The 25,933-nt window shown below is 50.7% G+C and overlaps 4 protein-coding genes across 4 annotated transcripts; 3 read left to right on the forward strand and 1 right to left on the reverse strand.

The window, feature by feature from the left end:
- Positions 1-15: 15 nt before the first annotated feature.
- LOC108864039 (F-box/LRR-repeat protein 3-like) lies at positions 16-2,041 on the forward strand. The gene is made up of 3 exons (XM_018638915.1): positions 16-36; positions 404-773; positions 975-2,041. Exons 1-3 carry the CDS (start codon positions 16-18, stop codon positions 2,039-2,041), a joined length of 1,458 nt encoding a protein of 485 aa, XP_018494431.1.
- Positions 2,042-9,323: 7,282 nt separating this feature from the next.
- Positions 9,324-14,367, forward strand: TM9SF3 (transmembrane 9 superfamily protein member 3). Its single transcript, XM_018638973.1, has 15 exons — positions 9,324-9,407; positions 10,190-10,385; positions 10,966-11,088; positions 11,186-11,299; positions 11,540-11,664; positions 11,772-11,903; positions 12,007-12,176; positions 12,294-12,384; positions 12,518-12,627; positions 12,727-12,816; positions 12,912-13,020; positions 13,127-13,222; positions 13,320-13,486; positions 13,567-13,643; positions 13,760-14,367. The coding sequence occupies exons 1-15, from the start codon at positions 9,327-9,329 to the stop codon at positions 13,825-13,827; spliced, it is 1,749 nt and encodes a 582-aa protein (XP_018494489.1). The 5' UTR covers positions 9,324-9,326; the 3' UTR covers positions 13,828-14,367.
- Positions 14,368-15,080: 713 nt separating this feature from the next.
- Positions 15,081-20,428, forward strand: LOC100897717 (E3 ubiquitin-protein ligase CBL). The gene is made up of 12 exons (XM_018638993.1): positions 15,081-15,190; positions 17,684-17,735; positions 17,841-17,947; positions 18,044-18,152; positions 18,266-18,352; positions 18,471-18,580; positions 18,687-18,825; positions 18,905-18,985; positions 19,067-19,152; positions 19,273-19,441; positions 19,580-19,660; positions 19,748-20,428. The coding sequence occupies exons 1-12, from the start codon at positions 15,114-15,116 to the stop codon at positions 20,006-20,008; spliced, it is 1,359 nt and encodes a 452-aa protein (XP_018494509.1). The 5' UTR covers positions 15,081-15,113; the 3' UTR covers positions 20,009-20,428.
- A 341-nt stretch (positions 20,429-20,769) lies between these two features.
- LOC100907967 (vesicle-associated membrane protein 722) lies at positions 20,770-23,321 on the reverse strand. The gene is made up of 7 exons (XM_003737425.1): positions 23,155-23,321; positions 22,106-22,205; positions 21,937-22,005; positions 21,680-21,787; positions 21,491-21,581; positions 21,184-21,342; positions 20,770-21,086 (listed from the first exon to the last, which is right to left on the reverse strand). The coding sequence occupies exons 2-7, from the start codon at positions 22,192-22,194 to the stop codon at positions 20,949-20,951; spliced, it is 654 nt and encodes a 217-aa protein (XP_003737473.1). The 5' UTR covers positions 22,195-22,205; positions 23,155-23,321; the 3' UTR covers positions 20,770-20,948.
- Between the last annotated feature and the right edge of the window lie 2,612 nt (positions 23,322-25,933).

Here is a 25,933-nt window from a genome sequence, read left to right on the forward strand (position 1 = left end):
CCATCGAAATCCACAATGAACACGCTCCCTGACGAGGTTAGTTCTAATCCATCTTCTCCAATCGACACCCTGGATAATATTTCCTCGGGGTCTCCGCGACTAGGACGTGCTACATTGGCAAACGGGAATGAATCACAATGACGCTGAGGTCGACCACCCTTACTCGTCCACAAAATTTGGGGCTTGTCGCTCGTCAAGTTCCTCATATTCCGCGACTTTGTGCAATTCTGCAAGTGAATCACCGCGTGAAACCGAGAGTATCACGACCGGCTCTGGGCTTGGCGATATCAGAGCCGTGACAACGTGACCCACGCGACAAAAACCCATCATTCGACGATAATGCAATATCACTACGCAACTGCGCTCATTTCTGACTACAGCTTTGGTTTTCCTCTTTCTTCAGATTCTGGAGCGGATCCTGATGCACCTACATCCGCTCGATCGACTCCAATGCGCCTTGACATGTCGTCGATGGGCAGAACTTGGATCGACCCATCGGCTGCTGAAGGATGTGGCGTTCGTTGTTCCGTACAACAACGTCGGAGGAGCCAGGAGCGCGCTGGTGAAAAGCCAGCGTCGCTACACGAACCTACAGATTGGCTCTCGAAGATATCAGCCCGGAAATATTAGGCTGGTCGACTTCGACTCAGGATTCTGGGTCGAAGTCGGCAGAAACCTCCGCTCGCTGGATATCCGCCGTTGCGATGTGGAACCTGAGGGATTCGGTTCCATACTCCGGCACTGCAGGATGCTGGAATTTCTCGGAATCCAAGGTAAGAAGAGTTTATGTGAACCTCTTGTGTGGACTTGATCGGGCTGGATACTCCTCTCAGAATGCTGGGGTTGGGTTGACGGAGCGGCTGGACGAGTTCCTCCGCACCGGATCCCAATGAAAAACAGGGTTCTGGAGGTCAATGTAAAACGGAGGTTCTGAATAGATTTCTTCGAAACTAACGAGGTGTCGTCTGTTACAGGGAACGCATCCCTCAGCGATCGGCTCCACTCGCTGAAGGAGCCTCCTTTCGAGCCTCTGCTCCACCTCCGACGAGTGTCCCTCTACGGCTCTCTGAAGGCAGACACACTGGATGCCTTCATCTCATTGATGCCCAACTTGGCCTCCCTCACCTTCGGGGGATGGTCAAGCGACACGGCAGAAGGGATCATGTCTTGCCTGATGAAGCCGGGACTGGAATCCCTGAACTTGGACTTCGATTCCGGGAATCTAGACCAGGACACCAAGCTCGGAATCATTGGTCTCGTGGAGGAGACGTCGGCGAATCTCCGCGGACTGGGCTTATCGGAGCTCGTGCGCAAGCTCACGTTCGTGGAAAAGCTTGCGATCGACAGTCGCGGGGGGCTCCGCCATCTCTCAATCCGAGGGCCCCTTTCCCTCGAGGATTTCCGTGTGGACAAGCTCCATTTCAAATGTCCCGATTTGGAAGCTTTCTGCTGGCGAGGTGATCTCTCTCCGTCGGGCTTGAGGTCGAGTACGGAGCTGTTCGAGGGCATGGCTCGCCTCAAGAACCTTCGGGTCTTGGTGGTGGCGAGTCGAGGTGAGGGTCCCACCTCCGAGAGCTTCGCCTCGCTTGTCGAGACCCTGGGAGAACTCGAGGAGCTCTCCATTGACTGTGGAAAACTCACCGACGCAGATGGAGTCAAGATCCACCTTTTGAAAAAGCTGCGCAGGGTGGAGTTTTCGCGAGCCACAGGATTCACGGATCGCACCTTCGAGAGGGGTCTTGGATCGACCACTCTCAAGGAGATCGCCATAACGCACAGTTCACTGACAGATGTTGGACTTGCGGGAATAGTGGCTCACCACAGTCTCTTGGAAGGTCTCCACTTGGAGGGTTGCGAGCAGATAAGCGACGAAGGGATCACATCGGCTCTTCAAGAGCTCCGTCTCCTCAGAGATCTCTCGCTCGTGATGTGTCCTATGCTGACGGACCTAGTTCTGGAAGAGGTACAGATCTCGTGTACGAGACTCCGCACTTTCGAAGTGTGGACTCCTTTCGAGAGTGGCCAGGCTAGGAACCGATAGGCGACGAGATGAACGCTCACGACTGAATAAGTCGTCCCAGCAGGAAGGTATGATGTGCCCTGTCTGGCACATCGGAGTCGGGCGTTCTCAAGTCGGGGATGATCGCGGAGGAAACGGAAGGGGCAACGTATGCTGGAGGATGATGATGCCGCTATGGTGGACACTCATCGACATTTCCATCGCGACCCGACGGCGCGAACGATTACGATGAGTGTTGATCCTGCTTTCTGCCAGGAGGGATTCCGAGTTGCGAGAAGTGTGACAATAAATGGACGGAAATCGAGCGGGTGCTAGCAAGAGTTTTTCATTTCATACCTATAATTCATCTAGTCAAGTTCTCAAACGATCGTTCGCACACCTCAATTCTCTCCCGTTCGCGACTTTCTTGCGAATAGTGAGACGATGTGGGTCTCGAGGCTCCTGTGAGTGGAAGCACCTCAATTCATTGACTTTTGTAGGTTGTAAGTACCAAAGTGGAGAACATTTTCACAAATATGTATTGGCACATTGGATGGACACACACATCTAGTGAGAGAGATCACAGGGAAGATGCTGCCCGAGGGGTTTAGGGGCCAAAGACCTTCTGGAGCAAGGTCATCGAGCCAGCTCGCGACGTGTCTGCTTACCGCGTGCGAGTGGTGAATTTCTGGCGTCCGATATGTGATCTCATCCGATGAACCAGACCCATCGAGGCAGATGAGCTCTGCTCGCTGAGCTCTTTTCCGAGAAGGAGACAGCTCCTCCTTTCACCGGCCGTGCGCCGAGCAGAACCAGTTCGTATGCCGGGTGCATGTGAGCCAAATATTCGTGACCACAACCTTCCCGGAAACAACTCGGCGACCGGTGTTGATTGAGCTGCAACTCCAGGAACGCGACTCCGAACGAGTTTCTACTGCTGAGCGGTTTCGAAGATGTACTTAGATCATGATCTTTTCTCTGATGAGGAAACAGTACACCGCGGGGGCTCAAGGCTGAAACCCCGGCTCGGGCTCCAGGATTCTGAGCCGAGCTAATCAGCTTTCGACGATCGGCCTCCGCTTTGAGGCTCGCGGAAAGATCTCGAGGCGTCGGAAGTATCTACCAGCAAGAACAAGAAGTAGGGAAAGTTTTGTTACGTCGGGATATCATCGAATTAGCAGGCCAATCTTTCAGTCCTTCATCCGTCGCGTGACCATCTATGGATTGCCTGAACTTTGCAGCTCGCTTCTTTGGAAGCTAGTCCAGTATCATCAGAGAATAAGATACTCCAAGTTCATCCTTGTCGCGCATGATCTTCAGTTCTCCTTGGTCGTCGGGGTCTCGTGGTCGACGGCAGAGTGCATTTTCATTGGAAACGTCGAGCGGTGTCTGGTGATCGAAGAGTATTGAGAATTCCGTATCGACCGCCCCTCTCGTGATGGCCGGATAAGCTTCCTGGATAGCGATTAGGAACCCGTTATCGCCTCATGGAGCGAATTGACCGCTCCTCGCGGAAAAGATACGCGCTTGCGTCAATGAGGTGCAGCTATCCAGTCGATTTAGCCGATGAGGAGTACGGAATCCGACTCCTGCTCGCCCCTGCGATTCCGGCGCATTAGCTGACTCAGTACACTCGGAACGGTCAACACGGCAGCGGCGTAACCAGACCGAACCTCGCCCGGGCACGTCGCGAGAATTTTCCTCCTTCATGATGAGTTCGCTATTCGTTCGAGCGCGATCCTCCGAATCCGCGTCCTTTGGGGAAAAACTCGCATAGATGTCCTCAGCCTTCAGTCTGCGATCCATCGATTTCGCTCGCCTGAAGAGCATGTTCCCCTTCCCCTCTCTACCCGTTGCAACGGGTCACTTCTGGGAGGAAGCGTCATTCCCCAACTTGGACCGATTACAGAGAATAAAGATTCCGAGATAACTGGTTCGACGAGCCCCTCTATAAACACTCCGGGCCGCCGTCCGAAGAAGCTGATGAGTGAGGGCTCATCAAGTGGAGAGTCCTGGTGCTCCGAGCATAAACAGGCAGGAAGATGCCTCGTACGATTATTCCTTGGTCTAGCCGCGGGACGCCTCCTCTGTCTTGCTCTCTTGACTAGAAGTCCGGTTGACTCTGTGTGGAGCATTGTGGAGTGGAGAAAGTTTTCCGGTGGTGATTCCGTTCTACCTGAGCTCAGTCCGCTCAAGGAAGACCTCCGGCCCAAGCCTCATCGAGTTCAGTCAAAACTCACAGAATTCTGAGCTTCCTCTTCATCGATTTGGAGAGATTTACCCGAGAAGAGGAGCGCAACTCCTAGACACCCGTCACATCACGGTAGGTGCCGCCTCAGGAACGTTAGCCTTGATGTTCCAGTGCAAACTCGTGAGATAGCAGTTTTCTCTAGAGATTGGAATTTGCTGTGTAGATGCGAGTGAGGAGGATTGACCGCCGGTCACGCTCTATGAAGGACCTATAATATGTATGCCCCTGTGGAATTCCTCGCCCTAGAAGCAAGGTCCGCTACCGTGGACCTTCCGAACTAGGGCATCGGTGACAATGTGATCTTACCGAGGTGGGAAATCTACTCTACTGAATGATGTAGACTGGATACAGATGAAAGAAGTCGCAGACACCCAGCCTTCGAGCTTCTGATGATTCAGAGTACCCCCTTCGCTCCGTGCAGTTTTGCTCGGAGACCTTGCCCATACCATGCTCTGTGGATTGTAACTGATAGGTACTCGTTCCTCAGTGATTTTCCCATACACTTCGAGATGGTACTTAGGCCTTAGAGCGATAATTCGCCGATAGGAACTGTCAAGAGCAAAATGTCAGGGAAGTCTGTTGTCAGGTGCACGTTAGCATGAGAGACCCTCCCAGGGCCAAAGACGTTAGTCGATAGTGAGCCGCCGTAGAAGATGGCAAGCGCGACCCTCAATCCAGTCGAAATACCACCAATGAACTTATGAGGTAAAATGAGTCGGGACGTTCCTCCCCTCGAGCCTGTCACCCAATAAGAAATCTGCCATGAGCAGCGGTGGCATACTTGGATCGGACCTGAAATTGAACCCAGGTTCGAATGTGCAGGTGGAGACGGCGCGGCTCAGCAAGTTCAGGAAAGGATTTCGAGGAAGATTCAGGATGGAGGACAAGTAAGCGTTTGTTTGAGTGGAATAAGGTCGAGGGACAAAGTTATGGATACTGCTGTGGAAATCGACAAATTCTCAGAGAAAGGTACTGTTGCCGAGGCTGAAGGATGACTAGATACCTCGATGCTAGCAATAATAATAGATGGCCGACGGTCTCAAGCGTATACTCAGAGTGAGCTCTTCACAAACTGGGTCGTTCCTGCGGCATTTTTGCATAAAACTTTCGGCGGCAGAGTACAGAGCCCCGAGGAAAATAGAGGGGATTTGGGGAGGCGTGTGTACCCAGTGGCCTTAGGTGGCGGATCCCGAGAGTTGTGCCTCTCGTCAAGAATTCCATCCCAGAATTCCATTTCACATGCGGAATCCTTCTGGAAACTTTCTTTTTTTCTGCGTGCCATGGCGCCCCCGGAACTAAACGGATGAGAGGCGCCTGGGCGCTTCGATACCAGGGACAATACGAATGTGTATCAAGTGCATCACCAAAGAGCGGTCGGGTCATCGAGGAGGAATTTGCAATGCAATTCGTCCGAAATCGGGAGGAAACGAACATCTCATAGTGATGAGTTGACGGGTAGGCGAATTCTATCTTACGGCAGGTAGTCCCGGCAACTACAGCGGCAGGCTCAATGGAATTCCCAGAGAAAGCATTCATGATGTGTGGAAGACCGGTCAGATTGGTCTCCGATTGAGGTACCGCGCACATGGCGAGAGCCCTCGGGGAGTTCGTCATCGCGAACGGAGGGGAGGATGAGGAACGGCCTATCAGAAGGAAACGCTTTCAAGGGGAATATTCTAAGAGGACCACAGTTAGGTAGCGAGGCAGAGCGGGTTTGAACGAGTCTCGGTCAAAGAGTATCAGGCATGCATCAGAAACCGAGCATATATGCAGGTGTCGGCGAGACCCACGGACGGAAGATGTACCGGGAGAAATGTTGAGTTCAAGCTCCCGAGATCCGCGCTGGCGTCGACGAAGCTAGATATGACCAATACGGAATCAAGGGAGACATCCGAATGGTGGGCCTTCGGAGCGCAGGGTCTACCGTTGACCAAGTGGCCCAGCTCTATCCTCATATGCTCCTTCTCTTCTATTGTCAAATATTGGCAAACCGAAATGGAATCGGATGACACGACCGCCCTGCATTGACGTCTCTCCTCGCTAAGCCCCCGTTCGATGTCTTCCGGTCGTTCATCAAAGGCCGTCTTGGTTCCGGAAATCGGATGAATGCTGATCTCGGATTGGCACAGGAGACAACATTCGCCCATACTCCCCGCTTCGATGGGGACAATCAGCAATTGAAGCACCCCCGGGACGCTAGGTGTCCGCAACCGGTGACGACGGCATTTCTTCGTCCGATCGGAAAACCACCAATATATCGGTGGGGTGGAATATGGCGGAGCCTTCCTCCCTCATATTCCTTCCGCCGACGGGAGTATCCTCACAGAACCTTGTCCTCGAGGGCATACAGCTCATGAATCCGAAATTGACGCTCACGACTAGCCGGCTCGATGCGCTTACGCTGAACTTGAGAGAACCCGTAGAGGATCTCTCTGTGGGCACAGGCCTCCACTTTCAAGATTGGCCCGGCTCCCGACAAAATGCCCCCCTCGATTTCATATTATCCGGATCTCCCTCTCTCGATACACCCTTAGAGATAGCCCGCTCCTTGACTTCTAGAGCTTCAATTGACCCAGACTCGAGCGGAAAAAGATACTGCAGAGTCGGCCGCCTCTGATATGCTGATATCGATACTTCGAAAGTCTCTAACATCTTGAAATTTCCAGATTCACGTGCGGCCCGTCGGCAGGCAAGACCCAGACGATATTGCTCCCGACAGATCCGTCTCCACTCTCACCATGTTCTTCGCGAGGCTGGTGGAAAACGGATTGAGATCCACCAACATCACGACTTTTTTCACCAGTCTCATACTCTCGGCAGCTATTGTCCGCGAAATGAGGTCGAGAGCCGGCGGCGGATTCGGCGTATTCGACGTCTTATTCCTCCGTCTACTCTTGTCCCCCCTCATTGAAATATTATACCTGCTTTGTCTAGTGACGTGCGAATACTACCATCCGAACCTGTTCGTTGAGGCTCCGGCAGTCCGTCGCCGACACCGTCCGGTTCGGAGCATGAACCACGAGGTCTGGAGACAGTTCCGGGAGTTCTTCAGACCTTGTCCCCGGAACATAGTCAAAGCCATATTATGCTGCATAATGTCGAAGATCATCTTGCCAGCTGAACCTCTCGGTCAGGAGTATTTTATTCCCGTCGAGAAGTATCTCTTGAGCTTCTTCGTGTCGCTCGATTTGGTGTCCGAAGGTGTCGAGCTGAGCATTGCGCTCGGGCGAACGATAGCCGAGTCGTTCCTCGAAAGAGTCTTCGGGATGCACGGGATCGTTCATGTCGAAGACGAAGACGAGATACTCAGGATAATCGATGAAATACGGGTCGAGGAAGCTCTCGGCCCCTTCTTCGAGAACTTCGAGAACTTCGACAACGTCGGCGCCGCGGCAGGCTAGGCTCTTCGGGATTCCTCACGGACCGGGGCGGGACTGTATAAGCTCTGGGGAGGACGAGATACGAGACGGACCGGGGATCGTCATATCCCGAATCGGCGCGGAGATGACCGGAGACCCTAGATTGTTGTAGATACTAGTCCTGTGATGCTTTTATATTTTCCTATTTATTTAGGTAACAATAAACTTCTTGTCGATTTCCTCATCATCACCACGGTCTGTCGTTCCCGCTTGAAAAGTTCGTCGCTCGGTTCATCCAATATGATTTTTCCCCGTCGCTTCACGACTCGGAGAACATCTGACTCCGGCAGTGCGACTAGTGAACATTCGCTCACGAGACATACCTCTCCCGAGAAAGGAAAATGTCCGCGCGGATACTTCAACGAGAAGCGGACCTCGAAAAGAAGTACTGGTCTATGTTTTCGATGATCCGCTCTGGAGAATATTTCCGATCCGACCCTTGGCTCGTGCGCGCTGACGGGACCTCGGTTCCACGGACGGGAAAATAGCGTGGGAGTTTATTTTCCAACAGGAATGGGTGTTACTTCCCCGAAAATTCCAAGAAGCGGACACTTTCTCAGAAAGCTAAAGAATCTGACCAAACTGACGGGGAAGGACGTGTCCTTTTCTATCGCAACTCTGATCATGAGCATGTTTGTAATACAATTAATTCAACTCCGATAGAGTAAGTCCCATGCGGTAGCTGAACCTTGAAACGTGGAACTTCATTCCGAGTAGCTTTCTTGTTATTGGACCGACTCCGATGCTCAGCAGAGAACATCGAAGAACGTGGATGTAGCACATCCCCATCAGCCAAGTAATCTCGATGTCAGACTGATTCGGACGAGAGCCTCGTAAATGCCGAGTTCTGGTGCGATACGCCGTGTCTCCGGGGAAACCAGATTCCGAGACCCTAGATGCCCAACTCCCTGAATTCATCTCCTGCATTCTGAGATCGTTCTTCGGGCGTGTCAAGAGATGCCGCAATGCAACCGATCTACCTATCTCCACTGCGATCGCAAGCAAATCTTCGTGATTCGGGACGGTTTCGTGCGGAATCCCGCCATGCAGAAGTCGAGACCCCGTAGAGCCCAGTTATCGAGGTCCAGAATAGCGCCTCTTTGCGCTCGGAGTATCAGGGAAAATATATATGAGTTATTGCGCTTCCATTGAGCATAGTACGAGGATTCGAGATGCTGCTTCCTGTACAGTCAGCCTTATGTACATTCTGCTTAGTTCGTGTAGAGTTACTCTTCCGGCGCGGCACCGGGAGGCATGATACTTCTCACACAGCTGGGATATGAAGGAGATCAGGGAAAATCAACTCTGTCATTTTCATGCTCGACATCAGAGAGGGAGGGAATATAGCGCACACAGCAGCATGCAACAGCTGCTAAACCAACGGTAAACAAAGAGATCATCCCTCTCTTTCTCTCTGACTCGTTCCCGCTCTGCTGAGTGACGGCTGACGACCACAACAGTCACCAGAGCGTGTCTGGGATCGGTACGTGTGTATCTAGATTGCTGTCTGGACTGCTGCTAACGCTCTGCTAGTGCTCCTGCGATACGGTCGTCGTCGTGTGTGGTGTTATTACGGATTCTGACGTGGCGTTCATTTCTGAGTCCCATGCCATCATTTGCGCCCGTTTGATTGTTGAACAGGGCGATTCTTGCCGCAATGAAGAGGCCGATTCTATTGGCCTTGCTGTTGTTGGCACTCCACGTCGAAGACTCGGTATCTGACGAACATACTCACATAGTAAGCCTCGTTCTCTCACCGATTCCAACCTTATAACTTTCCTCGAATGAAGCTCCATATTGTTAGGAAACTGGCAAACGCGAAATGAGCGCGCCCTCTTCAAGCAAGTCCGACAGGCAGCGTTCCGACACTCCTCCAGCGGAGGGTGCCCAGGAGACTCGGAATTTTCTGTAGGCTCGTTAAGTCTCACCGGCCGGTTGACAGCTGACCGTAGCAGTGCTCGCGCTCTAGTCACACGACCCGCATTGTTTGCCTCTTTCACAAAGGCGACACTAGTGGAGTGGAATAATCCTACTTCTAGGATCTGACGCAGGGCTTCCCGTCGAAGTTCAAGGAGTCAGCCCTCCGGATTTCTCTCCTCAACACTTCGTTTTTTTGACAGCTCGGTCCTTCGATCATCTGGTCGTTCTGTATCGAATTTGAATACTTTTCGAAAATCCTAGACGCGAATGACTTCTCCTCGATAAAAAGAAAATCCGCGATGTAGTCGAGTTAGGCATCCAGTGTACGTTCAAGGTTTGAGGACTTCCACCAGATGTTGCTCAGGCTTCTTTTTCTGCCTGCTGTTCGCCTCACAATGAACATTCTCTCGCGTTCCTCCATAAAACCAAGAGACTTCTGATTCGGGGAGAAGGCGACGAAATTCCTCTCGAAAGATCAACTGGATTCGATTATCATGATGGTCCGTGAAAATCCCGCGCTTGATCCGCAAAGGACCCTGGGAGATGCGATATTTCGCCTTCGAGAAACTTTTCTCATTCATCGATCATTTTCCTTTCCAGTACAACGATGCTGAGGAAGTCGTGCTCTGGATGAACACGGTGGGCCCGTATGCGAATCCAGAAGAAACATACGCATACTTCTCGTTGCCCTTCTGTCCCGGCCAGAAGACTCGCATCGGGCACTACCATGAAACTTTGGGAGAAAATTTGTTGGGAGTTGAACTCCAGTTCCTTGGAGTCGACATCAAGTTCAAAAGTGAGCCCCCTCATCTTACACACAGAAGAGAGAGAAGCTAGGAGGCCCACACGGTTTTGAGCGCCATTCTCACACAAATGAGAAACAGTATCCTTGCGAATCGAGATGCTAGTAATTGATTTGTCGGCTACCGATGGCCTACCCTATCTTATATCTTCGCGTAGTCAACGGCATTAGAAACTCCTCGTGACGCTGTGCATCAGAGGCTAATCACATGGAGCTAATACTAGGAGTCCGGGCCCGACTCGGACCGATGCTGACTTCTAGATCCCTCAAGAGCCCGGATCGATATTCATATCGTCCGAAGTCGCGCTCCTCTCATATCAATGCGTGTCTTCCGCGAGAACTCTCAGATTCTCCTCCTGCAAAGGACTAGTTTGCATTGGATCCTCAAATGACGCAGAAGATCGATATATGTAGAATGTCCAGACGGATACCATTCGATGATGGGTCGTGGGGTAATGAAATCTCTAACAGCTTCCGTGCGTAAGAGATGAGGCATACCCTGTAAGCGACTGCGAAGTAATTTCCGTTATCCTGCCGAGTCTCAAGTTCTGGTTCTGCTCTCCTCAACCCACAGCGAAACAGCCCAAAGAAGTATACTGCAAAGTAGAGTTGACCAAGGAGAATCTTCAAGCATTTGTGTACGCCGTGAAGAATTCCTATTGGTACCAAATGTATGTCGACGATCTTCCCGTATGGGGTGAGTGTCAGAAGGAGAGAGTATCTCTCACAATGCCATTCGACTCATCTGAATCCTGGACAAAAGTTGTGATCTCACGAGACCTTGTACCCCACAGGAATGGTTGGCAAGACGGACCCAACGGAGAATGCCTTCTTCATTTGGACCCACAAGAAGCTCGAGTTCGGTTACAATGGCGATCGCATCGTGTACGTGAACCTGACTTCCGAAGGTTAGTCGCTCTTGATCCTACTCTCGACACTAGGAGGGAAGTCTTCAAGAGCTGAATGCCCCCGAGCGTCGTCTTCTTTCATTCCATTTTTGAGAATCTGATCGATCCGATTGTGTGGGATCATTCAGACGAACGAACGTTTAGGACGAGATTGCGGGATTGATGCTGCGTTCGGGAATCGGGAAAAGGAATTTGAGGGAGACGCTCTAAACTAACACTCTCACCATGACTCGATTTCAGGTCTGGAGAAACTCGAATTCGGAAAATCTATACCGTTCTCGTACGAAGTCGATTGGAAGCCTTCGACCGTGAATTTCAAGGACCGCTTCGACAAGTATCTCGACCCAACTTTCTACCAACATAGGGTGAGGAGAATTGATCGGATATCCCAATGTTATCGTGGTCGTCGATTGATCAGACGATACTCTTTCGTTCCGCTCCTCTCACCCTTCGAGTTGATCAATTCGTGCAGATCCACTGGTTCTCGATATTCAACTCGTTCATGATGGTGATATTCCTCATCGGACTCGTCACGATGATACTCATGAGGACCCTCCGCAAAGATTACGCGCGGTACTCGAAAGACGAAGAAATGGATGATATGGTGAGCGTTTTGTTGACTCATACTGCCGGATCAGGCGGAGTCGATGGACATCGAAATCGGTTAATAATTCTGCTAGAGAGTAATGCGCACTCTGCCAATCAAGGAGCGCGACCTCGGAGACGAATACGGCTGGAAGCAAGTTCACGGGGACGTGTTCAGAGCACCGAGTTATCCCCTTATCTTCACCGCCGCCGTCGGATCCGGATGTCAACTTGTCGCAGTAGCCCTGATTGTCATAATTTTCGCGATCATGGGGGAACTATATACCGAAAGGTTTGTACCTCGAAGCTCAGTCTTTCGAGCTCGGAATCCGTACTCGGACAATGGGGTGGGTTCCGGGTTCTTGGAAGAGAGAAATGCGGAGTTCCGCTAACACAAGTTTCGTTCCAGGGGATCACTCTTATCTACGGCCATCTTCGCATACGCGGCCACTTCGCCAGTCAACGGGTACTTCGGGGGTAGTTTGTATGGAAAAATGCAGGTTCGTGTCCGAAAGTACATGCTCACAAACAAAGTTCCGAGTTCTAATAATGACGCGTTGTCCAGCGCGCATACGGTTGGCCAGGAGGTGGATCATGGAATTTTAACAAACGTTCTATTTTAATCCAATTCAGGGCAAGCAGTGGCTCCGACAAATGTTAGTTTCCGCTATGGCTCTCCCGACCGCTGTGTGTTCCATCGCATTTGCAATAAACTTAATCGCCATCTATTATCACGCAACGAGGTACCGTAAAGGATGTTTTATCGAGGAATGATCAACCAGTATCGGGTTCTAGAGCATCGATCGACGATCAGCATTCTGAAGGGGATACCCGAATTTCAGGGCCATTCCATTTGGCTCCATGGTTGCCGTCGTGTCAATATGTTTATTCATCGTGCTACCTTTAACTCTAGTGGGGACGATACTCGGCAGGTCTGTATGATTTCCATTCTAACGAAAGCATCGAGATATCCATGCTTTATCTACAGGAGCACAGAGATTATTCCTGAAATTCGACTCTCGTTTAGGAACCTGGGTGGCTTACCTCAGTATCCTTGTCGGGTCAATGCAGTGCCGAGACCCATCCCGGAGAAGAGGTGGTTCATGGAGCCCCCTGTGATAATCGCATTGGGAGGGGTGAGTGGAATCTATCGCTTGTGAGAAAATCTATGAGAAAAATGGTCAATCGCTCAGCGGAAGCGAGAATGGGACTCAACTCGGCATTCTCTCTATCTGACCTTAGGTCCTTCCATTCGGATCCATCTTCATCGAGATGTATTTCATCCTGACGTCATTCTGGGCCTACAAGATCTACTACGTCTACGGATTCCTTCTACTGGTGATGATTTATTTAGCGTTACCGCTGCAGTGTGAGCTCTGCAACTCCGAAGGTTCATGAAACGTATTCTCAACTCTATACTTGACTTTTTTTCCAGGTATTCATCATCCTTTGCATTGTAGTTGCGTGCGTAACAATCGTCTGCACTTACTTCTTATTGAATGCCGAGGACTATCGCTGGCAGTGGACATCACTGCTGGCGGGAGCGTCAACTTCCGGTTATGTGTATCTTTATTCGTTCTACTACTTTTTCTTCAAGACCAGGTTAGAACTGTGAGGGTGAAGCGTAATTTGATGAGCTGTACAGCGACTCTGGATACGACGACCTTGCATCTCTCTTTCAGAATGTTCGGTCTATTCCAAACGAGTGTTTACTTCGGCTACATGGCCTTGTTCAGCTTAGGAATTGGTCTGATATGCGGTGACGTTACCCCCCCCCCCGTGACGAGATTGCTCTTTCCCCGAAGTACAGCTTCGTATTGTCAGAGATTCCCTGAGAGATGAACTTCTCAGAACCGTGAATTCGCCATATTCCAGGTACGGTGGGTTATTTAGCAACAAGTGTCTTTGTTCGCAAGATCTACTCGACTGTGAAAATCGACTAGAAGTCTCAGTGACCACTGGAACACCGCCACAACCACCGCCAGATGATCAAGATAACAGACGAAGTTCCATGAATGGAAGATCCTGACGGTGTTCTGAACGGAATGTCTGCTTCTTTCACGCGGGCTTGGGATGTTATTCCATTCCAACTGTGAATGCTGACTCCGTGTATTCCGATCACAATGATTTATCCAGAAGTGAGAGGTGGGGCAGGCTCCTCGAGAGAAAGATTCGGAGTCCGCCCTCAATCTAGCGAGAAGATCCTATCGAGGGTAATTCGTGAAACTTGTTATATCACAGCGGACCGCTACGCACCGTCACCAATGGATGCCGTTGAAGGCAACTCAGTCAAGTGTACATAATTACATACATGATTTTACAAATGAAGGTACAATTGATGAATCGCTAGAGCGAGCGTAGGAGTGCATATAGGGGCAAGCTTCGATCAAGATCCTATTCCTTAGGTAAAGACTCCGATGAAGATATGAATCGAATGGAAGAGTAATGATTTGATGATGAGTTTTATGCGTGGAAGAATAAAATGAATGAAAACAGATGTATTGTGGTTCCTTTCCTCCGAGGGTCGAATCGATATAGGCGGAGAACATGCAAGCAAATGAGAGCAAACGCGAAACTGTACTGTGAAATATGAGGGGCCGTCTGTCCTGTCTGCCAATTCCAGGAGGAAGGCCATCGAGAGGCAAGGACTTCATCGAGTGGCAAGGACTTCATCGAGAGGCAAGGACTTCATCGATCCGGCAACACTTATCCGACAACACGGCCGGTGATTCGATGGCCCCGCTCATCATTGCACAGCTGATCGACACCGGCCTGTCAACAAGAGCAGGCGCCCGCCGCTGGAGGGAGCTCTGTGGAGAGAAGGTGGCGACTAGTTTCGTTCTCTCTTTCCTATGTCAACAACAGCACGGCCGTCTTCATCAACACACAAACACACATAGACACACACCGAGAGCACCTGCCCGAAAGTTTTGTGAAGTTTTGTGATAGTTGGACGTTGTGTCCTCGTTTGGATCGGCATCAGAGTCTCCTAGTGCCGTCCACCGAGTCGTTCGACAGCGAAGACGGTACTCGTTTAGGCTGACGACTTCTCCAATGATTGGGCGTTAGTCGAAATTCTTTTGTTCGGACGGGTCAGAGAACCGGATGCTCGGTAGCCGAAGGAGCCAAGATACGACCGAGCTCCTCCGTTGGATAAACGACTCGTCGAAGGGAAGGATCTCCTCGCAACGGGCTGCAGGATTCGAGCCAGCTCCTGGATCGGGAAGTTATGGCTACAACAACCTCTCCGGTTCAGTTGAATTTCTCGGCACTGTTCAGCAAACTTTTATCAACAAACCCCCCGAGGTGAGCCCCCATCTCCAAATGAGAGATTCTGAGTGTCGGAGAAACCTCGGAATCTCATGAATATCCTCTGTACTCCGACGGACTGTATTCATTGCGATCGCTGACGGTCGGCGAAACATTCCATTCGCCTAACAAGAAGTCGCTGCCACATCCAATCGAATCGTAGTGCGTCGCCAATCAGAGATCACTGTAATAGAGGGCCTCATGAAACGGGGCTGAGCAATACCTAGCAGTGTCGGGCGGTTGTCAGAGATTCTGACGGTTCCGTCATTTTATTACCTATACACAATCGGATCGATTCCGGGACTCTATAATTTCCCTCCGATGACTGATGAGCGTCTGAAGGACCCGCTTGTCCCTCGTAGTGGAGAGCAGGCGATTTCGTTCGACAATCCATCCTCTGGGATGGCGGACGCAAGCGTAGTTCTGCGGTCTTACTCGAGCAATCCACGTTCCCCTTCAATGGTCTCCGAGCTTATTCAGGCTTCAGACAAGTCCGGGAACCATGTACATGCTGGCAGTGCAGCGTTCTCGCGTCTCGTATCATCGAAACGGATACATGTCGGGATCAATGGAATATTCATCTGTTGGCTTCAGTCACAAACGCGCGTCAAAGTGATATCCGAGTAAATTTAGAATTCGCTTGACGCCCGATGCATGTTGTATTTCCCTGACGCCATATTCTGTCCTCGACGATCGCAGTGTCGAGATGAATCACTGACTGGGTCGCTCTTTCCGACAAATCACCAGCCAGGATTTCCTGAAAAATTCCCCGAGTAACCGATGTGGAGGATCTGGTGTATGCGTGCGTGACTCACGCCTCGAAACTAGCGAACCTTTCAAAGTACCGACTGGAAAGCCAACCACAGCAGGCAAGAACCCAGCAGAACAGTCAAGTAGCGGCATGCCAACGGATGTGGCGTGTCACAATGGTCGAAATATATTTCCAAATTCGTCGACAGCGATCAGCCTCTGATATTTGCCGGTTCTCCTGCTCTCGAGTTCCATGAGTTTTTGAAGCAGCCCTCTAGACTCTAGCGGACAAGGATATGCCTGGTACTCGAGGCGAAAGCTGCCATGAAAATATCTCTGACTCGTTGGGTACTCCCTTTTGATGGTCCCAGCTGATCTCCTCACACCACCTCATTTTCCCCACGCAGTTCCGTTTCCCGAGTAGAGTAGCGGCACGAGGAATCGCGTGGTCAGCGGTTGACGTGGGTTCCTCGGAAGAAGCCGACTCTGAACTGACCGTCTCGTATTTTTTTCGGGAAGTTTCGAAATACATATCTCTCATGATCCGGGAAGAGCATATGACACAGAGGACCGCGACACATCGGTTGAAGTTGACTTAACCGATATAACTTCATCGAATCTAGTTTCGCGATCGCATGACCGAAATGTCTCTAAGGTCGTTCCTCTGTCTCTGTTCTTTTCACCGTCAAAGAAGATAATTATTCAAGCGCCGTAAGCCTTCGAGTGTCTGAGCCTTTTATCTTGTAGGATTCAGTTGCGAAGCCAGAAACCGATTGGGTGCGTCCTTGTATTTCTCTGGTGAAATATTCGCTCGAACGCCGCCCATGTAAAACGAGTATGCTCAAATCAATCAGCCGTCTCGTTCGCGAGACCCGCCCGTGCGGATGGCATCGGTAGAGACTGCTAAAGCAATGAGCTATCGAGAGATTGTAAACGTTGACTGTCGTGATCAATCTTGTTTTGTCAACATTCATACCATCGAGGATTCTACGGCCATCCACAGAGCAGGATCATCTGCACAGCATTGTCGTGCTCTCTGCTTGGAAGTTTTTCCTTTGTGACCTTCCCAGATAGACAAGGGCGGTGGGAATCCCACCCTGTCATTGTGCGCGTCCTGCCGTGAGACTTCCCGGCTGCGAGAGCTAAAACCGAAGCGCGTTGACTCGTGTCCAGGTTGTGCATGCTCATGCATTATTGCTCACTCACCACGCTCCGAGCAATGGCTTGGCGTATGGAGTCTCGAGAATGATTCATCCGTCGATGATGAGACCAGAGAGCTGAATGTGAGCGTTCGGAGCCGTTCTGTTCCATCCAGCCTAATACGTAACGACCGATATGTATTTGGACTTTCTCCAGCTGGCAGTGACCCACCCCTCTCGCTGAGAACAGATTCCACTCGATGTTCAGCGACTCCGGGGAACTAGCATTCCCCCTCATTATCACTCTCGACATCTTCGACGATCTCGCTCGATCCGTAGCCCCTTTTCCGAGCCCTTGACCTAGATCCTGCGGTGGAAATCGTACCACTCCATCGAAAAACGGGCGGGCGAGGATCATATTTCAGGAACCTAATCGGACACCATGCAAGTCTCGCCGAGAATCCTGACTGCGGGTCGTCTCTGCTGTGGTCGAGGAAGCCGACTTCCGACTCCTTCGCTCTCTCAGGCTCTGCTTCCGTTAGTTCCCCGAGGGAATATTTCTCGCGCGTAATTTTCACTCTGATTCCTCCTCCTTTTTCAGATTCGTCATCGAACGCAAGACCATTGAGAAGACATGGAAGTTGATGGACAAGGTAGGTGTCTCGAGTAGCCCAGTCGGAGGAAATAGATCCCTTGGATTTCCCGGGAGCTCGGGGATTCGTGTCAGAGCCTTACCATTCGTCTGCCCTCAACCTCAGGTGGTGAAATTTTGCCAAGATCCTCGGATGAACCTCAAGAATTCGCCTCCTTTCATCCTCGATCTCCTGCCGGACACCTATCAGCATCTGAGGCTCATATACGCCAAGTGAGTATCCCGTCCCCCGATGGAGAGCCCGCTGAATTCAGAGCAAGATATGATTCCGTTGGCCGAGCAGATGTGAGCAGTTGGCTCGATTTTCAGGTATGAGCTCGAGATGCAAATCCTGAACGAGAACGAGTATTTTCGGGAGTTCATATCGAATCTCTATCGGAAATGCAAGCAAGCAATCAAATTGTTCAAGGACGGAAAGGTATTTCGGCGGAAACGGCCAATGAAGCATTGTCTCTCACAATCCAGGGTCGCGACCCAAAATCAGACAGATAAACATCGTGTACTTGAGCGTTTTCGATTCCTCTCCTTCAGGAACGGATTTACGAGGAGGGCACGGTACACCGGAGGAACCTCACGAAGCTGTCGCTGATTTTTTCACACATGTTGGCGGAACTGAAGGTGAAGCAGCATCGCATCGCCAACGTTCGGGGGAAAATTCCGAAATCCATCTGTCGGATGGGCTCATTCCTCCGATGTAGTCATGAAACAGAATCTGAACTTCGAGCGATTGTTGCAGGCATTGTTCCCCGAAGGGACATTCGCGGGAGATACATTTCGGATCACTAAATCTGACGCTGCCGCTTTCTGGAGAGACAATTTCGGGAACCGAACGATCGTTCACTGGAGGTAATTATGCCGAGAGCACCCGAGTCTCACTTGAGCTCTTTTATGACAGATCTGGGGAGCCGATCGAGTTCCCAAGCTAAAAAGTGAACTTCGTCTCCTCACACAGAGCGTTTCGAGAAGCTTTGAACGTCGTGCATCCGATGACGAGCACTCTCGAGGCGATGGCCCTGAAAACCACAATTGATTTAACTTGCAACGATTACATATCCTGTTTCGAATTCGATGTCTTCACGAGGCTGTTCCAGGTACGTGGAGTCTCTCCCTCTGCCGAAAGTATTAGCAGAGAGAGCATCTTTCCCCAAGTAACTTTCTCCTTAATTCAAGCCTTGGCAATCGCTCCTGAGGAATTGGCAAATACTCGCAGTCACTCATCCGGGTTATGTAGCTTTCTTGACATATGACGAGGTGAGCATTAGTAAAGACACAAACGTATTCGAGGGTGATCGATGAACGGACGGACTCCCAAACACCCCCCAATCTCCGCAGGTTAAGGCTCGTCTCTCTCGGCTGGAAATGGCTGGTGCCTACGTCTTCCGACTGAGCTGCACCAAACTCGGCCAGTGGGCTATAGGGTAAGCGGCACATTGAGATTTCATCGATATATCGTGGAGAATCAGTGTCGGTAAGATGCGGGATGGTGGGAATATATTCCTCGCGAGATGGAAATGAATGATTCCATGCAAATTCCACAGGTATGTCACATCAGACGGCAGCATCCTTCAGACTATTCCACAGAACAAATCCCTATGCCAGGCCTTGCTGGATGGCTACCGAGATGGATTCTATCTGTTCCCCGATGGGCGGACAATCAACCCTGATCTATCTTTCGCCGTCAGAGAGGAACCCGAAGACCATATCCAAGTGAGACTTCTTGATCTCGAACGAAGAATAAGACTCGGAGTTCAGCGAGTGAATAGTCGCGTCCCTCGCTACGAAATTACCGGGAAGCCATCGTAGCTCTCGGGTGGAAACGGCTCTTCATATTCCATTGTTTTCCAGGTGACCGAGGAGCAGTACGAGCTCTACTGTGAGATGGGATCAACCTTCCAGCTGTGCAAGATCTGTGCAGAGAACGACAAGGTACGCTCACCGAGTACTGTACTCGTATTTAGCGGCTTCGCTGATGACGTTTCGATTCCGTTTACTCAATACGGGTTTGCTTTTCAGGATGTTCGAATCGAGCCTTGTGGTCACCTGCTTTGCACGCCATGTCTCACGTCGTGGCAGGACTCCGACGGTGTCGGTTGCCCCTTCTGTCGGGCGGAAATCAAAGGAACCGAGCAGATCGTAGTCGATCCATTCAAAGATAAAATAAAGAGGAACGCTGCGAGAGCCGACAGGTCGAACGGGAACGCAAGCTCGGCGCAGGACGCACAAGCTAGCAGAGCTCTGATCGATCTTAATAATGATGAGGACACAAGTGTTTGAGGATGAATATTGGATTCAGAAAACAGCGACATCGACCCAGGCTTCCCTGCATGTCTCGACTGTGAGACGCTCGATTGAGCCACGCGTCAGTCGAGGGGTTTCAGCACCTTGTAAACATTTCCTAGCTATCCGGAGGGTGTACATATCCGAAGGAAGAAGTTCCTTTCGAATCCTTGTTATGAGATCATCCAAATCACACCGTGACCTTGACAAGAGCCAAAGGCTGATCGACAATCTTACCTCAATCGTTGTGAACTTACATAGTTTTTAATTGAAAGAAGAGAGAAATGGGTACATTCAACCTCGCAGAGAACGGATATCTCAGCCAAGAAAGCTCCGAGAATGTGATCGCGATGATGAGAAAAATCGCTTGACGGAGGAGAATGCCCTTACGAACGAGACAACTTGACCAAGGGAGAGACGACGCGATGAACTCACATTGGAAGGAACTGCGATACTCCAATGATTTTCTATAGCAATAGCAGTCAAACTTTGTATACAAAAAATCACTAAGAAAGAGAAACGCCAGAAATCATTGCTCAGCATCCTTTGCGGTAAGATCATCGTGAAAGCGACGATTATTCCTGGGAATAAATCTTGTTTTCCACGAAAAATTCCTGGATGTGGTATCTCGGGTCCTGACTCCTGACGTATTCGAGACCGACGGAGCTATTTTTGAAATTCTGCAGGCTCAACATCTGTGGCGGCACCCTCCTTTCTCGTGACGCAGCTCGGACTTCCATGAAGCGAGCCAAATTCGAGCCGCTAAAATATACAAATTTATTCTTTTCTGGTTTCTCTCCGAGCGCGACTCGCTCGATTCTGTACACATTTCGCTTTCTAGCTAGATCCATTATTACAGTTCCGCGCACTCATCCGGGAACCTGGACGCGTCCGTGAAAGCAAGTTTCCGGACAAAGCGCCCCGCAGTTTCGTTCACTCAGAACACGCCAGCAATCTTGAGGATAATCAGCAACACGACGACGGAAACGACAACACCAATTATGATCCACATCTTCAAGTTCTGAAGCCACATCTTGCGACGCACTCGGCCAGATTGAGCGCGGAAGGTCACGCTCTGCAACGAGAGAATATCGGTCAACTCGACTTCCGGGTGATCTTCGGAGCCTGATTTCTGGCAGGGATCGTCCGCAGATGAGAAGAACAGCACGAACCTGACTCTCTAAGTTCTCGGTTTGATCCACCAAATCGTCCATTCGAGCACCTCTGTCGAGGGCTTTCTTTATGTTCTCTTGCATTATTCCTTTGACATCGTTGACTTGACTTTTCAGCTGCTCGACTTGATCGCCGCTCTTTCCACTATTGAAGGAGTCCTGCGGAAGAATTTGAGTCGACTCATCGGCTAGAGCTCCTTTTTCTTCCTGCTTGTCTCCCTTGAACTCGGACAATTCATCGTTGAGGAATCCAAAGAAACGGAAACCACACTTTCCCACATATGGGGAATCTACAGGAAAAACTCACGAGGGTGTCCTTAAGAATCGCTTGGAATTCTCGGTCGAATTCGTGCTCTTCAGCGTTGTACGCCCGAGATGGCAGTGAAGTCAGGGTGAATCTGTCCGGAAGATGAAGTTCTCGAATGAGGAGCGCTGCCCGACAGAGGATATCGCGCGGAGAGGAAGACGAATTAAATCCCATCAGTCGAGAACAAACCTTTTCGAGAGCTCTGCGAGGAATAGGAACGGTAGACGGACGCCAGCTTCAGGTGTGGCACCGCAGCAAAACACCATCCCCGCTTGCACTTGGATGTGGAATTTGAAGCTGAAACAAATATGAGATCGATGAAGCGAGACTGCCGACATGGACCGGCGTAGCGCCAATCAATTTTTCACCCCTGTATGCATTTGGTGACCGATCGAACCGAATTTCGGAATTAGGGTCTGAATGTCCAGGAAAAAATTGATACAAACCCTCCGGCACTGAATGAGGTTTTCGTGTCCACCTCTGTGCTGAATGTGCACAGGAAATCCGTGAGGTATCTGCGAAAAACAGGCGGTCATTTTTCCTTCAGGTCGGTAAAGGTTCTTCAGGCTGTCCTCAAGAATGATGTCAAGTACATGGATGGAATCCGAGCCTCACCTTTCTGCATTTTCTGTCAGCCTGGGGTCTTGATGACTGACAAGAACTGTGTAGCCCCTACAAACGGCTCCGTACTGCAGTTGACTCATATTGAAGATTTCTGCGAAATGATTGGATTATCATTTAAGGGCTCGAAAGCTACCGGAAGTTTCAAGCGAACAGCTGCGGGTGCTTTCTGGACAGCTGCGGCTCTACCGATCACGACCCTCGCGGAAAGCGGCTGTTTTAGGAGCTCGGCATTCTTGAGCCAGTCCGTTAGAACTCTTCCCACACTAAATAGACATCTAGGAATCAAAACTCATCCACATCAGTCTCGGTCAGCATTGGTCACTTCCTAATCCGCTCAGATAAGAGTCATCGCAGTCCGAGGGAGTATCAATAGGATGACTAAGAATCTTCTAAAAGCGATTTTTTCCCAATCCTCTATTGGCGATGTATCATGATCGCTCACGCCTTGATTGCTATGAGCGTCAAGCAGCGGGGAACGATTCTCGATTCATCCGTCCACTCAAACATCAAGAGCCGGACAATGTCATCGAGTCGGATTTCACTGGCTCCTCAGAAATTCCCTCCTCTCTTGCCTTGGAAAAAACGGGAGGCTGGTTTGAGACGCTCCAACTCTCCAGATAAACGTAGGTTTCCAAAATATTGAGCCAGAGAAACATCCAGGATGGGCTTCGAGAAAATAATCGAATTCGGATAAGGACGTCGCTCGGCATTGTCCGGTCGAAAAGTTGGGAGCTTCGTTCTGATCGTTCTCATTGTGGAGCGGAGAGGAGTCCCTCACAAGTCACGGCGAGCAAAACACGTCGGTTTCCGCGATGACTCACGTATTTCGGATATTGCGGTGTGAGCACTGACGATACTGTCGCGCCTGGAAATCGTCTTCCCCCTGAGCTTGGATGTCGGCGCGACCCCTCTAAACATCGGGTCATTCTTATGCTCTCGGGGAGGTCCGGGGGACAGCTCCGGAGTCTCCCATTTCTCCAGAATCGAATGATTCTCCGACACACTCTAATCCCTGAAAATCGATAAACACGCATACTCACAGTTGAAACGGAAGAAGGAGCGAGATGTTGATACCTCCGGCGAATACCACAACACATGAACAACTTATTGAGATCGTTCCAGTCCTCGCGAATCCTTAAAATGATGCGTTGTCGATAAATGCCGAGGCTCCCTATGTAGTCAGGTGTTTGCGAATGGCACACACTGCTCGCTCTTTCCGTGTGTTTCGATTGAGAGAGGAGAACGGGCTCTCGGGAGGCAGTAGGCGACAGGGTTCCAGATCTGCTGATGTTGAACCGCGGAATGATATCGTAGGTCCTCTAGGGCGGAGCGATCCATAAACTCGAGGCAAGCAGCTCCGATAGCTTAGCTCAGAGCGCTCCGACTCAAATCGTGTTGCTGCCGGACGCGTGAAGAGGGGCAATTCATCCAGTCAGCCACATTTGACCGCAAGATGGCGGCTCCCGCCAAGAGAGCGACGAGAAAGAGAGCTGCCCCCCACCCGCCTTATTTCCCGTAAGGGAACCCTCATGCTGAGAAAACCCGGAAATATGACTGGAAGATTACGCTTGCTCTCCGGCTGTGCTTTCGACAGCTCCAATAGTTTTTCTCAAGTACCGCTACCGTGACAGGGTGCAGATACCGGATGAGCCTTCGGAGAGACCATCTCTCCGGGAACACAGCTGAATGAACTGGGATCGAAACGTGATACTGAGATATTGTGAATCCGTACGTAGATCATAAAATGATATGGCGAGACCGCGACAAACTCGAACGACTTAATTCTCAGCACGTAGATTGTGCTCGACAGCAGCTGTTGATAAGATTGCGCTACAGTCCTGCGGCATACGTGACACCAAATATGTACAACGGGTAGCAGCAATACACCTAAGGAAGAAGAGAGCTAGGAACTTCCGTGCTAGCGCTTATTCGGAAGCCTGGCTGCCCACGGCCCTCGAAGTAGGAAAAAGATCCGAGATATTCCTACAGGCGGAATCATGCGAAAGTGCGACGAAGGATTGGGAAACTGACCCATGCCCCCATAATTTTCGTTCCAAGTCGTTCCAGCTCGCTCGAGCGGCTACCGCCATCATCGTCCCACCTTCCTCCAGGATGCTCGCAACTTGCAGATCGGAATGTCTCGAATCGGACTTTCTGGCTCGTTTCACATCGAGATCTTCGGGAAGTTTCTCGGAATATTTACAGGGGGCCTGGTGGGCGCAACCATCGAATCTATCTCGGATCAGATCAAGAAGAATATAACGCAACCTCACAGCTTTCCGCGAATGTGGTGCGAGATTGGCGATAAAGGCTCCTCCGAGCGACGATTAGCCCCACCACGAAACGCGTTTGTGCGAAGCTTGCGAGACTAACAGGGTTGATACCTCGTCATCATTTATGCTCAATGAGGTCATTAGTCAGCATGAGTCATATCCTCCGGACTCTCCGAATAGAGGATTCTGGAGCTCACGGAGTGTCAGCTCGGGTACATTTCATATCCTGGCTCCGCCCTCGGAATTTCACCAAACCGGACCCGAATCGATGGTAACTGGAATCGCAAGCTGAGTTTCCAAAGTACAAGTGGCGGCCCGGAGAGATCGTCTGAACAGAGATCGAGATCGCCAGATTCGCTGGGAGTTTCGCTCTTCGCATCTCTTCGAAAGAAATCTCGGGAAAGTCATTTTCGGGTTTGGACTCGAGAAGAGTCCACTGAGCTTCTCTCTCCGAAATTGGCCCGATCTCCAACATTTGGCACCGCGGGAGCCTCAGGGTGCGAGCTTCCCGCACTGATTGCTTCTCTGCTGGTCTGTGCTCTCGATTGCCAAGGTGAATTTTTCTTTGCAAGTCTGTTCCTCGTTACTCTTCCCCCTCATTGATTATCCATACACAAGACACCTGAAGGTCTCCCGCGCTCGAACTAAATGAGAGAAGAGCAAGAATGCCACGAGCATGCTGAGTTATTCAAACATGCCGGAACGCTCATCTTTGGAAGAGATAGACAGCCAAAGGCCCTGGAGCAATTTTTTATTCATCGATTTCCAGAACTCAAAGTCCATGCAGACGTCGTGAAACCTGGCGTCGCTTTCCTCGCAACGGACCATCTTCAGGATCCTTGGGATCCTGCAGAGGGGGCACGTCCAGTGGCGACGTTTCCTGTCGAAGAATAAATTATGCGGCTTGTGAGGAGCTCACCGAGAAGAAACCCACAACATACGATGCTTACCTCCATAAGAGATTCGAGAGCATGGCATATGCTCCCGGAGTGAAGAACTTGCGTATAGTTGAGGGAAGAATCTCCTCAATCAAGATCTCCCGCAATCCTGCCGGAGATCTGGGCAGCTTCTTGCGGGTAATCGGCAGCAAGACCGTGCCCAGGTCGCTGCCCCCGAGGATCGCCCGCATGAATCTCGCCTCTTGGTCGCTGATCCTTCGCGACCAATGTTCATTTTTGCCCAGCAACGTTCGGAGGCTTCTCTTCTGACTGGGCGTCAAATCGAAGTTCAGTGCTTTCCTCTTGAGCACTCTGCGGACACGGAGCTCACCATTGTCCGCCGAGTCGAACCAGACCTCCCTCAATTGAGGCACGAAGGGAGTCGGCTCATAAGTCGTTGTTGAGATTCTCTCCATTGTGAACTTGAGCAATCGGATCAGCTGACGTGGAAACCTGTAAGTCGACCGTTCCATCTTGATACCGGCTCTGTGTGATCTCCAACCTCGAGCTACCCTCCCCATACGACTCTCTTCAAGGGGCAGGGGGCGGCTATAGAGAGGAAAGGCTGACTTGACTCGAACTTTCTGTGTAACCCCGCCGAAGGATGC

Source organism: Galendromus occidentalis, unplaced genomic scaffold (genome assembly GCF_000255335.2).
Source record: "Galendromus occidentalis unplaced genomic scaffold, Mocc_1.1 scf7180000075554, whole genome shotgun sequence".
NCBI classification, from domain to species: domain Eukaryota; kingdom Metazoa; phylum Arthropoda; class Arachnida; order Mesostigmata; family Phytoseiidae; genus Galendromus; species Galendromus occidentalis.